This window comes from Telmatherina bonti (assembly GCF_933228915.1).
Source record: "Telmatherina bonti genome assembly, chromosome: 1".
In the NCBI taxonomy this organism is placed as follows: Eukaryota; Metazoa; Chordata; class Actinopteri; order Atheriniformes; family Telmatherinidae; genus Telmatherina; species Telmatherina bonti.
The window spans coordinates 16,510,284-16,526,269 of NC_136619.1; the positions used below are offsets into that span (position 1 = coordinate 16,510,284).

The 15,986-nt window shown below is 37.8% G+C and overlaps 1 protein-coding gene across 1 annotated transcript in view; it reads right to left on the reverse strand.

Annotated features, from left to right (window-relative positions):
• Positions 1-15,986, reverse strand: part of hcn4 (hyperpolarization activated cyclic nucleotide-gated potassium channel 4) — a gene marked incomplete at both ends in the record, with an annotated part of 79,134 nt that overhangs the window by 20,362 nt on the left and 42,786 nt on the right. The window contains 2 exons of the mRNA XM_079239956.1: positions 7,985-8,203; positions 12,670-12,831. Coding sequence (XP_079096082.1) covers positions 7,985-8,203; positions 12,670-12,831 — 381 coding nt within the window. The remainder of the gene's footprint in view (positions 1-7,984; positions 8,204-12,669; positions 12,832-15,986) is intronic.

Genomic DNA, 15,986 nt, shown 5'->3' on the forward strand with positions numbered 1-15,986 from the left:
TACCTATAATATAGCCCAGAAACTGGCTTGTAACCATGAAGCCTGTCAATGCTGACAAGACATTTTGAAGTCCTTCAAAGTATTTGACAACTTATTCAGATCATTTTGGGTCTGGTTGTAAAACATTTATTACAATATTACAGGATAAAACTCATTCAGGGTTTGCAACAACTGTATAAAAATACAATGAAATGACTGGTTTACAGTAACAATAACAAACATTGGTGAATTTTTTGAAGTTTTAATGTTCTTATTAACAGCTACTTCACAATATGGCAGCAGAGAGACATACAACAAATCTAATTTTATTTATAATGTACTTTATTTAGAAATTAAATAAAGTATATTAGAATAGAGAGCACAATGTGCTTGTGTTGTTCTCACTCATATGTAAGTCGTTTTGGATAAAAGCGTCTGTTAAATGACTGCAGAATAGAATAGAATAGAATTGAACAATGTACACTCAAGTATAAAACTCAACAATTTTTAAAATAAACATTGAATCATCATCTTGCTTTCACTCAAATACATTCAAAAGACACACAAACAACATGCGTGCACCCACCCTGACCCAACTACTGCGACTCTTTGCACTTATAACCTCATATATAAGCCTTTATTTGGAAGGTTGGGGCTACAGAAGCAGTAAAATCTCTCTCCAAGTTGGCAAGATTTAGGCCACAACACCATAATGATAGTTAAGGTTAGTAAAAAAAAAATAATTTGACATAAAATAAAATCTTTAATAAGCTATGCACTAAGAGAAAACCTACACTATTCATATCAAATGTGCATGTTACTAAATTGTCCTGTTCAGATACAAGTAGAACAAACAGAGTTGTGAGAAAACACAGTTTTATGAATCCTAATCAATAAGGTCTGTTTGTACACTTAATTAAAGAGACAGAAATATGTTTAGCTGAGTGAAAATGAATCTTATAAAGCTATTTTTCATCTTAGTGGGAACCACACTTGCTATACTTTGTTTAATGGTTAACACACTGCCTGATTCCAAAGAGCCATTTTAAGTCTGCTTGCTTGCTTCTGACAGCTCAGGCATTTATCACATGGTGCCACACTGTAATATAATTCTATTCAGAAAAGATTATACCCAGGCCTTCTGATGATAATTTCCACCATCTTTGAGAAAGAACCCTTTTTTTTCCCCCTTTTCCCTCCTCTCCCCATCTGTACACTTCTGAGAGTACCTCATAGGTCTGGTTTAGAAGGGTTTTTTTTGTGGAATTGTTTCCCATCTAAACATAAAAGTTACCTAGATATCACCTCTGTATGCCAACTGGACAGATGGCCTCTTATCTTTGCTATATAGCCATGAGAGTTCAGTGCTCTATTTTTTACACCTCATTTACAGTGGATAAATGCAGAGCTTGTGTCACATCAAAACCAGCAGGGAGCAGTTAAATTTTGGCAGTGGTTCTGCTTGGCTCCACTGTCATACTTCTTTCACTAGCTAAATATTGGTCATTATCTGCCCTACATCCCACTGTGAGAGTAGTGTGAGTTAGTTTGTGTTATGGGCTTGGGGGCTAAGGTCCAGTGTTACACATAGCACCTTACATCTGCACAGTGTAGCAGGTTTCCAGCCATAAGATATCAACACTATGCTAGTTCACTTTTTTTTCATTGCACCACCTGTAATGCCATAAAATTTTTATGTTAAACCCTTTGAATTGTTTTATACATAAAATGTGCCATACAAATACTAGTCTTTTTCAATATAATACTGTTTTGCCTTTGAGTATTAACTTATTCTAATTCCACTCACTTTTTCTTTCCCATTTTGTAAGTAGAATCCCTTTGTAGCAGAATCAGCCATGTACAGTATGCATTGAGTAAACAGCTTTATTAGGGATTTAAAAACATAGTGCTGTTTGAAACCAACAAAGGCTATAAAACCAAAATAACCATAACTGCAGAAACAAAAGCTAAACAAGAAAAGATAACAAAGATGTTTGTGGAAACTTCTTCTGTCCAGATTGGCACATTGGTCACGTGACAGAGATGCAAAGAAAAGTTCACAAAAGCTATCAAATATAAAATTCTATAAAAATGCAATCACTTGTTGCAAGGTTGATACAAGCTAAACTGGGTTATTTAACATCACATAATGTGTTTGATACCTAAATAATCACTGTAAACAGGTAAAATACAAAACCACTATTATCTATATTTTATGCTCATAAGCTCCACAAAACTTTAATGCATGCCTTAATAAAAAACAAAAAACAAAATAATGCCAAATTATTTTTAATAATACAGCATTTTACCTCTACAAACATACAATGCAAGGATACTTTTTAGTTTATTAGTGATGTTTGATTTGAAATTTATTAGATTTTTTTTGTAATGTATTCTAGGTTAGCACTGTGGCCTCACAACAAGAAGGTCGCAGGTTCAATCCTTGGTTGGGGCGAGGCTTGGACAGTGGCCTTTCTGTGTGGAGTTTGCATGTTCTCCCCGTGTATGCATGGGTTTTCTCTGGGTACTCCAGCTTTCTCCCGCCATCCAAAGACATGCATGTTAGGTTAATAAGTTCCTCTAAATTGCCCATAGGAGTGAGTGTGAGCGTGAGTGGTTGTTTGTCTCTGAGTGGCCCTGCGATGGACTGGCAAGCTGTCCAGTGTGTACCCTGCCTTTTGCCCAAAGACTGCTGGGATAGACTCCAGCTTCCCCGCGACCCTTTGTCAGACTAAGCGGTTAGGATAATGAATGAGTGAATGAATAATGTATTCTATAAAATATGTATAAAATAGAGTTATACGTACATTATGAAAATATCCAATAAAATGCATGATAGGGTTAAACGAGTTTATTTTTGTGATAAAAGTCTAAATATATTTTTTGAAGAAAAAAAATTAAGTATTAATGAAAAAAATTATTAAAAACTATATTGTAATCTTCTGTGATGGCTAAGTAAAATGATGTTTAAATGTTGTAACGGAATTATTGTACCTATTCTACTTTACTATTCCTTTATTTTTACATTTATAAAACCCAGACAATAATTTTGTGTCATAATATTTTTCATTGAGACTATGCGTAGCTTTTGATTAAATTTGCAATATCCTAGTTCAATAGCGCCTTTCGCCCCAGGCCTGCTGGGATAGGCTCCAGCTTTCCCACAACCCTTTATTGGAGTAAGCGGTTAGGATAATGAATGAATGCATGAATAGTTTTCTAGCTAAAAACTCTAAGGGTCAGAACTACGAAGGTCCCAATTTGGAAGTCGCAGTTTATGTGTGCAATCTAGAATCTTTTGCAAGGGACTGAACAATGGTTTGTGGGTCATTTACTGAGAGGGATTGTGTAAATGGGCAACAGGAGCAAACATGTTTGAGACCCCATACTTAAAATAGGGTTTCATGCATTTTGTGGTTTGCAGCATGGTGAGTTTGGAGAAAAAGCATGACCTACAGCAGAGAAATGTGACTGCCACACAAATAATCGCTGTATGGCACGAATTTATTAAAAAGTTTATGCTGTTGGTGAAATGATGCAAACAGTGATGAAGTAAAAAGACGGTATTTAGATGTTAGAAAGTGAAGACAAGAAAATTTGGCATATAATAAAACATCTGAAGATATGTTTTGATGATTGTTTCCTGGTTCATCACAAAAAAAATTCACGAGGATAAAAAAACATGTTCTTTGCATCTTCTTGCTTTGTTTTGATGTCTCCTCCTCCAAAAATAACCAGAGGCCATGTGCGCAATTATGCACAAACTATCTGCACGTCCTTGTGAAACGTGTTAAATATAGGTGAATTTTCTAAAAGCAAAATTGCTATCAGATTTGATAGATTGCATTAATAAATTTATATTTTCTTTTCCCAACACACGCAAAATAATGTGTGAATGCCCTATATTGCATATTCATTGCGACAGACTTACTAATTGGATGCAGATGAGCTAATTTGCACTTTTGAATTACAGCCCCCAGAGTGCACTGTTAGTAAATCAATTTGTACATTTTTTTATAAGTGCAGTGGGTTTGCCCATGTTTAAGTACATGCAAACCTTTTGTAGAGCCAGCCCTAAGATTGGTTTTGTCATAGAGTACAGTTAAATTGAAGCAAATCAAATCTTTATTGTCTGACCAAATAAATAATGGAAAGAAGAAATTAAAGTTTTTGATAATCTGAACTCCTAATTTGGAACTTTAACAAAATGTCAACAAACAAAATGATCATTTTCATATTTGTATGGTAGCCTACATTAACATGTCAAAATTACTGTAGAGCAAAAAGTATCCACCAATAAGTATAACACAAGCATCACATTGCATATGGCATATGGCAGGGTTTTGAGCAAATGTTTATACAATGTGGGGATACAATAGGTCTCCGAATCTGTATGCATTAAATATGATAAATTAGGGTAATGTATCCACAATGTAATTTTTTAAAAGTAAGATAGTATCTGTAGTTAAATAATAATAATAATAATAATAATAATAATAATAATAATAATAATAATAGTAAACAAATGCTGTAATACCCGCATTCTCCATTCTCCAACAGTATTTTATCTTTATTTTATTTGTTATTTTGCATGTAATCTTGTATAGAAAGATTGTTGTGGTGGCTCAGTTGACAGATTTCTGTGCTAGCTGAATCCCTGTAGACAGGAGCAGCTGTCCCTGTCACGGCAGCCCGTGACCATCTAAGAACAGCCACCTGCCTTCGAAAAACACCAGGGATTGTCCACTTCTTGATCATGTGGATTACCGGTATTAGTCTAACATGGACTGGGAAATCTCCAGGAATTAGATCCCACAGTCACACAACTGATGGATGACCAGTAGGGAAAAGACATAAAAATGTGTATGTCTGAGAAGGAACTGACCTTGATGAACAAAGGGTGGGAGGTACAGTGCAGCAGACAAACCAACTAACTGTGACAAAGTGACGGCAGACCCAGAGTGTGTTTGACCGCTGAGTCTTGCGGAAAGATAAATGAAAGAATCCACATTCTTTAAAATTAACTGCTGTGTGTGGTAATAACCTCTCTGCAGTCAGACACTGGGAAAATGGAGCACAGGGATGCCTCTCAGGTGGCTGGGGGATTCTAAGGTGTCTTTGGGGGTGATCCCAGAAATGGCAGTGAATGGCTTTGGTAGCACATGCTGAGTGGTGCTGAGACAGGCCAGCTGTTTGATTAACTTGGCAGCTATGCTACTCTACCTCGAGCTGCAGACATGTTGTGAGTTGAGCTGGGGCTGGTTCACACCCATCTCATTAAACTGTTACTGAGATCAGGAGTATTAGATACAAGCCTGCTTAAAAGTGTTGTACTTCTAGGACTCTTTGGCTTTGAAGCTGTTAAATATGGCAAAAAAAGCTTCTTTGTTACTCACTACCTACTTTTTGTGAGTTGATCATTTATTAGGTGGACTTTCTCTCTTTTTAAAGATGTACCACCACACACCCATTACATCAGCTAATCTGCTCCTCAGCCTGTCTGCCTGGCTCTTTTCCCTGCCCTCTTTCACTCCAACTCTCTCTCTTTCATTTAGGTGTGATCTCTCGAGCCTCCATTCTCTGGAGGTCGTCCACCCTCTTCTGCTCTACGCTACAGACGATGGGCATTGTGGCAGCTTAGCAGCTTAGCTCATTATCGCCCACGCTGGGTCTACAGAGGGCACGGCATTGAAGAACGTGACTAGAGGTTCACAGCCAGCCATTAGGACTTGCCTTTCCCAGAACTAGGGAAGTTGGAGTTATGACCTCAATGCACACAATCCTTCAGCAAAACCCTGAAACATACATTTACATCACAAAGAAAAAGAAAACCTTTTGATTCTCAGCTTAGTTCAACAAAACTTTAGACAAACAACAATACATATGATATATTTTACTTTGTCCTAATTTATTGAACAAGAAGAAGAGTTTGTCATTCTTTTGTATTTATTTCCACACTTAGACATAATTTATAATTTATAAAGATGTTTGGTTATAAGAAATTTTGCACAAACCTGAAAAGAAGGCTGGTTTTCCTATCTTAGGAAAAACAACCATACAGTCATGTTAATTTCTGCTAGGATAAGGTGAAAACCATTCGCTGTAATATATAGCAGATGTCTTTGGCAGCCAGTGAGTTAAAGAGGAAACCCATAATCCATACTCCCTTTCTGAGTTGTAACATGAGTAAGTATGTAAAGACATGACATACATATCTTTAACACTGACAAACCTGACAGTGTTTTAGCTGTTTCTTCATTGCTATATTATGTAATATCATAAAACCTCCAGACAGTCGCAAAGGGCAGGCTAGAGATGGTGATTCATTCTTCTATTTCTTCTCTCTTGGATCACTGTCACAACATTTTCACTTGTTTAAATAAGAAAACGCTTGACTGTTTCCAGGCTGTACAGAAGGAAGCTGATCGGCTTTTAACCCTTTAGGTGCCAAAGTCGCAAAATTGCAACAAGCACCAGGCCATGTCTCTACAAAAAGAGCTGTTACCACTTTCCACCGCCACTTGACAAATGTGTGATTGTGGCTATCAATGATCCGCCACAATTATCAACAATCTGCCACTGCCGCACCACCCATCACCATCATATTGAAACCTGTAGAATCTAATACAGCTGCCAGTCTCTGATGCCAAAATATAAAAAAGATTATTTTTTTTATTGCCATAACAAACAATGGCTCATAATCATATCTTAAAAAATGTAAAAGCTTTGGCGCCTAAAGGGTTGACTAAACGGACAAAAAAGACACACACTCCGGTTTTACCATCCCTCACCTGTCTGGAATTCATTTGGAAAGTTTTGATCATACTTTTTGAGCTCTACATAATCAGGATCATCCTTACACCTCTTGTCTTCTCCACTTCCACTCACCTGTAAGTGGTCTTTGATAATCAGGTCAGTGGTCACTAGTAGTTTCTGTGGCACCCGACCTTGATAATTTTTTTCCTCTTTTTTTTTAAGGAGCTTAGACTCGATTGATTTTTTTTAATTAAAAAGCAGTTGGAGGCTTCTTTATTTGAGCATGCTTTTAGTTAGATGAGGCTTTTATGAATGTGTGTTATCCATTTGTTAAAATGGTTTTACAGTTTTTTTTTATGCCTTTTTTTTTTTAATTTAATGTCTTATTGTATTGTTTTGTATAGTGAAAAACTTGGTGCCATGTCTCTGTTACAGGTGTTTTGTAAACTTTACTTATTAATGTATGTGGAACTGTCACCATCAAGGTGAAATTATCTTTATGCTAGCTGCATGTCTTTTTTGCTAGTTACAGTGGGATGAGACACTGTGCCATCAATATTACTCAGTGGCTGAAACAAGTCAAACAGAAATGGTTTAAAAAAAAAAAAAAAGTTTTTTTCAACTTGTATTAATATCTATTTCCCTCTGTTTTACCTTTACATGTTCCATAAAAAAGAATAATACTGCAAATGCATGAAGGCATGTTTCAAACTGGTAATGTTCCTTGTTATGTGCCAAAGAAATGTTGCAAAACAAAGCTGAGTGTGGTGTGACTAAGGCTTTGATACAGGTGGAACATGCATGGAAAGTATTCATTATTAAAAAAGCAATAATTTTCATGTGTCACTATGGCACAGATCCATCAGGCTGAAGCCTAAAGGGTTAAGATCTAGTATAGCTTTACAGTTAAGAAGACTTTAATATCTCCTTGTAAAGCAGGAGTGTGATAGGCACAGTTGTCTTAATTTTCTCTGAGGGAGGGCTGACAGAGTATGGCTTTTAAAACCAGTGATTTAGAAAACCCTGATTGTGCTCGTTTTCTCTCTCTAGAAAAGGCATAAAGGACCTGCCATAACTAGAAGTGTATTTGAGGTCATTGCCCGTGCAAAAATCAATTAAATTCAATTGTGAAGTGACCAAGCAAAGCCTACCCTTATGCTTATGACAAACCTGCATCCTTCCCCACAACCACTGTCTTTAAAATAAAATGAGACAACAGTCATCAGTAAAATCTCTTTTCTTGACTCACCTTCTCCTGGTACTGGCGTCTAGATGAGTCGAGAGACTGGATTAGTGCGGTAGCGTGGCCCACAAACATGGCGTAGCAGGTTGCACCCACAATCATGCTAAGGATGGTCAGCCACACGTCTGTCATTCCCACCGGGGGGTACATACCATATCCAATACAAAGCATGTGGCTCATAGCTTTGAAAAGTGCGTAGGAGTACTGCTGTCCCCATGTGTCATTCTAGATGAAACAGAGGAGAAGGGTTGAGTTAGGGTGAGCACATTGGAACACTTTCTGACTTGCTCTTTCTCAAATAAGGGTGTTGACTGCCTATTAAAGGTCAATGAGCAACCTGACAGCTCACCCACACACATGCAGATCCAATTACTAAGGACAAAACTAATGGCAGTTGCCCATTTTATTCAGTATAAGTTCAGTGCAGAGCAGCTGGCAGGGTAAAACATACTTTTCTCAATGCAAACATTTGGAGCAAGCAGACATTTGGGCACAAGCCTAAAACAGAGCCCTGAGAATGGGCAGACAGAGCATTAGACACGTTTGCATGACAGAAACTAGGTCAGCTATTTAGAAAAATGTGATTTCTGTGCGAGTTTTCTCATTTGTGGATAAATTGCTCCTTTTCCTTTAGATCTTGGTGGTGGTTCATAGCAAATCAATATCAACCCTCTCCTGGGGGTGACATGTCCAAATTGCTTTCAAACTCATTTCCACTGCAGAAAAGCTGAGATAGATAGCAATTTTATTAGTGCCTTCCTGAAAAGGTAAGAGACAATGACCCAGAGAGAAATCAGGACAGCTACTGTAAGAACAAAAAGAATAGAGTTCTTATGATAATTTTTATGAGAGTATAAAAACAACTGTTCGTGAGTCTTCGGCTTTTAAGAATCTCTTTGTCAACCAGGTAATGTGAGCAAAACATTAGAAACGTTCCATCAGACAGGTGCCTGCCCTAAAGGCCTGAATAAATTCAGAGTGATATATTTGTTATTCTGTCACAGTGGGAGTCATTCCTCCATGTTATACAGTTAATTAGACACTGTTTACTGTGTAAAACAAAACAAACTTCCTTTCTAATGTTACTAAGAGGCTACATCCTAAAAGGATAAGCGAGTACATGTTTCATCTCATTTGTAGAAATGGGCAGTGGAAATTATGGAAACTTGACTGCGCTGCACCAATTTGACAAGAACAAATAACCCCAAAATAATTTAATTAGAAATGCATGAAATCAGTTTGTTAAAGGGCACTTGGAATAGAAAGAGGAAACAAAGCACTGTTATAAAAGGAAAAACTGACATTGAGACACCCTGTTATGGACTGGCGCTCGTCCAGGGTGTATCCAGCCTTTCGCCTATTGATTGCTGGGATAGGCTCCAGCTTCTGTGCGACCCTTAAATGGCCTAAGCAGTACAGAAAATGAATGGCTGAATAAAGTTCTGATTTGCTTTTATGAAAATAATTGTTAGATATTAAAGCTGGAGTAGGTAATCTTGCTCAGGGACAGTTTTTTTACTCTGGGTGAAGTGGTTCCTCGTCCTGATGGTAGTCTGTACATTTTTTAATCATGAACAATAAGAAATATGGTTAGACTCCTCAGTTTACTGTAAATCTGTAAAAACTCTGACCAATCAAAATGTTTGGGGCAAATTAAAGTTGTCCATTTCTTATATTTTGTAAGCTTCTTCATGACTGAGAAACTGCAGGAAGGATTTCCCAACCCAGCTCGGTTTATTTGCCTCCTCCTGCTAAACAGCCGAGAGAGTGAAAGTCGTTGTTGGAAAAAGCTGCGAACTAGAAAAGCACTTGGAGACCAAACCTCTGCCACGGCATTTAAAATATTCCTGGATCCAAACGGTGATCAGGATCACCACCAAAATTAAACCTGTTCTTCCTTTTCATATTTCCAACAACTGACGAAAATTTAATTAAAATCTGTCCATAACTTTTGGAGTTATCTTGAACACAAACAGATAAATGCTGGTAAAACCATAACCTCCTTGGCAGAGGTAAGAAAAAAGCTATGGATCACCCAAGGAGCAAAACCAGAGGGGGAGGAGCCAAAACTGGGGTTCCTCTTTCAGATCTTGCAGCTCCCCAACATTACCGACCCCAGCTTTAAGTGCACGTGAGCCCTGCAAAAATGTCTTTGCTGCTGTGAGAATTCAAGCGCTGAGAGGAAAATCTATTCTGAGAATTTTACAGTTTTGCAGGGCAAATCGAACCTGCTGCACTTTGTATTCCCATTCTAGTATCCATCCATCCATCCATCCATCCATCTGTTATCCTAACTGTTTAGTCTGATTAAGGGCTGTGGGGAAGCTGGAGCCTATCCCAGCAGTCTTTGGGCGAAAGGCAGGGTACACCCTGGACAGCTCGCCAGTCCATCACAATCTAGTATCTATCATGCTGTTTGATTTCAGAATCTGCACTCTAAATGCAGTGTCAGTATGATTTTGAAAATGTTTTCTCCCTGCCGGACTGTAGCAAAAAAAAAAAAAGAATCTGAATCTACAGAAATACTCTGATGACTGTGGAGTTTTGATGTGTATCAGATGGACAAGAAGCTGAGTACAGAGAACTGGTCAACCAATTTGTGAGATGGTGTGGACACAATCACCTAACTTACAAACAAAACCAAACGAGATGACTGCTGACTTAAGAAAGACTAAATGTGGACAACACCCTGTCTAGATCCTGAAATAAAAGGTGGAGGTGGTAGAAGAATACACAGAGCTCAATACAAGGAGTTGGAGTTCAGGTAGACAACAGACTAGACTGGAAATACAACACAGAGGTCATGAAAAGAAGAACTAGAGCAGACTATACTTCTTAAGGAAGCTGAGATCGTTCTGCACCAAGATGTGGCAAATATACCACAAGTCTGTTGTGGAAAGTGCAATCAGCTATTCACATAGGTGTACAAGCATCAGACTCAAAGATCCAAAGAGACTGAACAAACGCTGGGGATAACTCTGGAGCCGCTGGAGCTAATTGTCAGGAAAACAATGCTACTTAAGCTGCTGAAGATAATACATGATTCTTGGCATCCTCTGCACAAAACAATAAAGAATCAACAGTTTCTTAATTGTTCAGATTAAGGCTTTGTAAAGTCCCACACAAGACAGAAAGGTGTCAGAGATCATACCTGCTATCGCACTCCAGAATTAGGCAAAAATCATCTTTGCATGAATTAATATTGTTTAGAATAATATTAACTGAAAGAAAATGGGAAAATTTCCTCTGGGATTAATGAAATTATTTTCATCAAATTTCATTTGCTTTTAGTTGAATAACATTCATGTTACACTTGACATAAGGAACAAAAAGGGGGGAAAGATACGAAGAGAAAGAGACAAAGATACAAAAGGTAGACAACAGCAACTACAACTGTCATAACAATCAAAACCAAAACATTAAATAAATAAATCAATAAATAAAAAACATCAACACCAGCAGCAAAACACATCTATTAACAAACATCGCTGTCAGTGACTCTTAGCATATAGTATCAATCAAACAGCCAAGAAATCTAACAATAAATATGTTTACATTTACAGTGGTATATTTATTTTAATCATATCTAAATTCATACATGTTAAATATCTATCAAAGCTTTAATCACTAATTATCTAGTATTTATTACAAAGAACATGACGTACAGTTTTGCTATTTTTTTTTAGACGTTTTAAACCATTTTAATAACAGTGCAAAAATCAACTTAATCATGTGCCACATTAATACTTATCACTGATGACAGCTCAGTCTTATAAATGATCTCAATTTAAGGTGACTAAAGACTAAAAGAGTGAATTAAAAACAAACAAATAAATAAATAAATGTTGTAATATAGTGCTAAATAATGTTCACACTGACAAAAGGACAAATTAGCAACAAAAATCAGAAAGGAAATTTGCAACAAAGTCAGAATATATATCTTCTTAATTTCTTTAGCTACCCAGTGGTGTGCGTGATGGCTGCTACTTTGATATAAAATACTGACGTTGTCCCTGAACGGCACCCCTCACCTGAGTGCATATGTCTGCACAAAGGTATGGGAATAGAGCTAAATTTAGCTAAAGACTGAGGCATCTCTGGGGAATGGCTGTTTGCAACAGCTGTCTTTTGTTATGCTAAAAAATAAAGGAGGCAGATTCAGTGAAACAAGTGAGCCTGTCAGGAAGGCAGAGAGGCATGATGAACCAAGAACATCACACCTTGAGAGATGTAACTACCCATGTGACACATGTTCTGGTAACTTTGTAACTTACAGCTAACAACACGCTAGCTCATGCACATCTAATAATAAGGTTTGCTTTTAATGTAATTTTCTGTTTCCTTGATTGATGGATAGATTGATTGATGATCTTGAAACTGAAATATAACATGTAACAAGTTCTGGTGTCGGACTACCCTCCCTCCACAGAAAACCAATATTCTAAGAACAACTTCCTTCCAAATAAGACAAAAAAGGTTGATTTTAGGAGCTCGCATTAAATAAAATAATCAGAAAATAATAAATGTAGATAAATGTAGCAGATAAATACGTTTGATTCATGATTTAATATGACAGACATGCAATCGTTCCCAGGAAGCTTAAGGGTTTTTGTACAGTAATTACAGAAGCGAAGATAAGACATAATCTGATTCAAAGAAGCAGTTGGACTCTACGCAGGAGGAGCACTTACCACCATCTTATTTTTGGATACCCAGCAGTCAGCGGGGAAGTCTTGCAGCATGGGCACCAAAAACTGCAGGCAGCCATCCCAGTGACACAGCAACAGCATCATGCCAATCAGATTGACTATCCGCACCATGGCGCTGGCCAGGTCATAGGTCATGTGGAAGATCTGAAGAGTGGGAGAGGCAGAAAATCAGGAAATGGTTTAGAGTGATGACTCAACACACTGACTATCAAATCCCTGAAATCTCTCCAGTCTTCAAAAGGCATACACAGATTTCCTCAAGGGAGATTTTTCGTTGTCCAGAAGCTGTGCAATGACCTCTGGGTCTATGCTCTGCCCCTGTCATGCTTATGATTTCTATATTAGAATCAGGCAGCATGTACTTAGCCTGCAGGAAAAAAAAAAAAAAAAAATCAGCTTGTCATGTTGTGCTGAGATGAGCTGGTGGATGCAGATGTTATTGTGCGTCCACTGGGTATGGATAGCAAACTGGGACCAGAGCTTTACCTTCCAGAGCTGCTGAATCACTCTTATTAGTCACTCAGTCAAACACAATAATGGTACAAGTAGAGGTGGATGCGCTCCTGGGGTGAGTGTGTTCACTGGGTTTGTTAATCCTTATGATAAACATGCTCATAAGGCACTGCAGGACTTCTAGGCTGGTGTAGACTTTAATGGCCTCAACCATTCAAAGGCTTTTAATCCCATTGAAGACCACGGTGTGCACTGCTAACCACTCTGCTTCTTATTAAAATCCGCTCTGTGCCATTAAAGGGCTTGTGAGTGAGAGGGGATATTCCATCTTCACTTTGTTGCTCAGCAGTAGGTGATGATGAAGAAGGGAGGGGAAGGCATCCTTGTCATCAAAGTTTAATCTTCCTTCTTGTTCTCAAATCGCTGGGTATGTTTATTTTTCTGTTTCCAACTGAATGCCTATAAGTCTGTGTGCCTCTTTGGATGTTACTCTGTGTTCGTGTGAAGAAAAAAGGCTGGCAGGGACTGATGTCATGTTTGGGGGCTGCTGCACCATCAAATCACATCAGATTTAGTTGTGTCAACAGGATAGCATGAAGCCAGAGTTATGCTGAGGAAATATGTGCCTCTCAGAATGGTAGAAGACATCCTTACTCACGCTCTCTATCTATCTGTCCACTTACAGATTTAGATACTGAAACTCAGCGTGTCCCTCTTCCACTCTGTTCCTTTTCTCCCTGAGCTCTTGTTCAAAATGTTTAGCCTTGGGCAATTGTATGCATCACCTAGGTAGAAAACACCCAGCAGTACATTTTGCTTGCTTAACACTGAACAAACCCGCTCATTTTCCAGCCTCTTCACATGTGCATATAAACTCACAGTTCTTATTTGTTTTCCTGAATCAGCCATCAAAGAAAAAAAAATATACTGGCTAATAAGTAATATTGTGAGATGTTGGAATTCCTAATGGTGTTTTATTCACATTCCATTATATTAAAGTGTAAAATGCCCTTTGGAACAAAAGAAGCCTCATTAAACATATGTTTCCCTTAAATATATAAACAACCTGCTAAGGTGCAAGCAAATTCCAGCAAAGCATTGTTTTTAACTATGGACTATTTCTTAAACTTTAAGGGGAAGAATGCATCTGATGTGAAAAGTCTTAAAGAGGCTAAAAGGTAAAAATATATTTAGGATTCTCTTATGAAAATGTTAAGCAATGCAACAAAGCACAAAGTCCACACCAAAAGGTAGTCCTCTGTAAGGAGACAAACACTACTCCTGAACTACATTTTAAATTATGTTGTGTGTGTGTGTGTGTGTGTGTGTGTGTGTGTGTGTGTGTGTGTGTGTGTGTGCGTGTGCGTGTGCGTGTGTGTGTGTGTGCGTGTGTGTGTGTGTGTGTGTGTGTGTGTGTGTGTGTGTGTGTGTGTGTGTGCGTGTGCGTGTGTGTGTGTGTGTGTGTGCATTATAGCTGCTCAGTGTATTGACTGCCATGCCAAAGTGTTTAATCAGGAGGTATTGTCAGTGGGCCACATCACTGTCGGGCAGGTGTGCCAGTCAAAAAATGAACGAATAAATAAATAAGATGGTAAGTAAGAATGGTTCCCTACTTTGATCACATATTATCTGAGGAGACTAGTTAGTACTGAAGTGAAGAGTGATACTGAAAGATCTAGTTTATGCTAATATTGAACTAAACTTTGAGAATGGATAGGAACTACTTTTCTGCCTGCCAAAGGCATATGCAAAACAAGGCACAACTAAAAATATGCAGTTGGATTTTTGTGTGAAGACCACAAACCTTAAACATCTGAGAATCAATCATAACACAGAAGCAGAGGTGATGAGGTTACGATGAGACGTTTTGCAGAGGACAAAAAGGAGACCGGTACTGCGGAGGGTGGACACAGTTATTACTCCAAGTACTTTGGCACTGCAGGCAGACACTATCAGGTGCAAAGGGAAACAATGTGGAGCTGTTGTCTTTGTCTATCTCTGTTATTGGACTTTGGGGAAGCAATTAACATGTTTGCTGCAAGGTTTGAGTTTAAATGTTTGATGTTTAAACAAGACAAGTTCTTTGCATCTGGAACAAGCACCTGTTCACTTCAAATGGAAAGTAATAAATCTGAATAAGTAATGAGATAAGGAAATGCATTTGTTGGAGTGATATATCACCTCACCTCACTTCAACAAGTCTAGATTTAGTCAAGTAAGAATACCTGCAGTGTAGATCTGTACTTAGCCAAGGTGTCAAGAAACTATTCAGTACTGGGAATAAAACAAACACTGTGACCTTTCAAAGAACCAACGAATGACTGAAAAATATTTAATAGATAAAATTGAGAATAACATCAATAAGTTTAAATTCTTTTGACTGATGTTTCCCAAATTACCTTAAAATGTAATCAAAAATAAATAACTGACGTGCGTTGTTTCAAACAAACTAACCTGACTGATCTCATTCCACCCAGTGTAGTTCCTGAACAGAGAGATGTTTTTAGTTATTCCAGAAGTATCTATCTTCATGCATGTATGCATCACAGAATAAGCCACACTGTCTTTATATATATGTGTACTTGATGAAAAATATATCAGTGGGTCAAATCTAAAATGAACTCAGACATGAAGACAAATTAAGGAAGGTATAGAAAATGCTACTATAAACATTTTTGATGCCCTTGGAAGACAAGTGAGGAGACAGGTGGTATAGATTTTAGAAGATAGCAAAAGAGAAAGGGCAGAGTAGTTGGAGGACAAAAACAAAAAGACAGAAAATAAAGGGAGGGTTTCCGTAAAACACAAGTTCCTTAAATTTTGAAAAATTGGTCTCTTGAGATGTA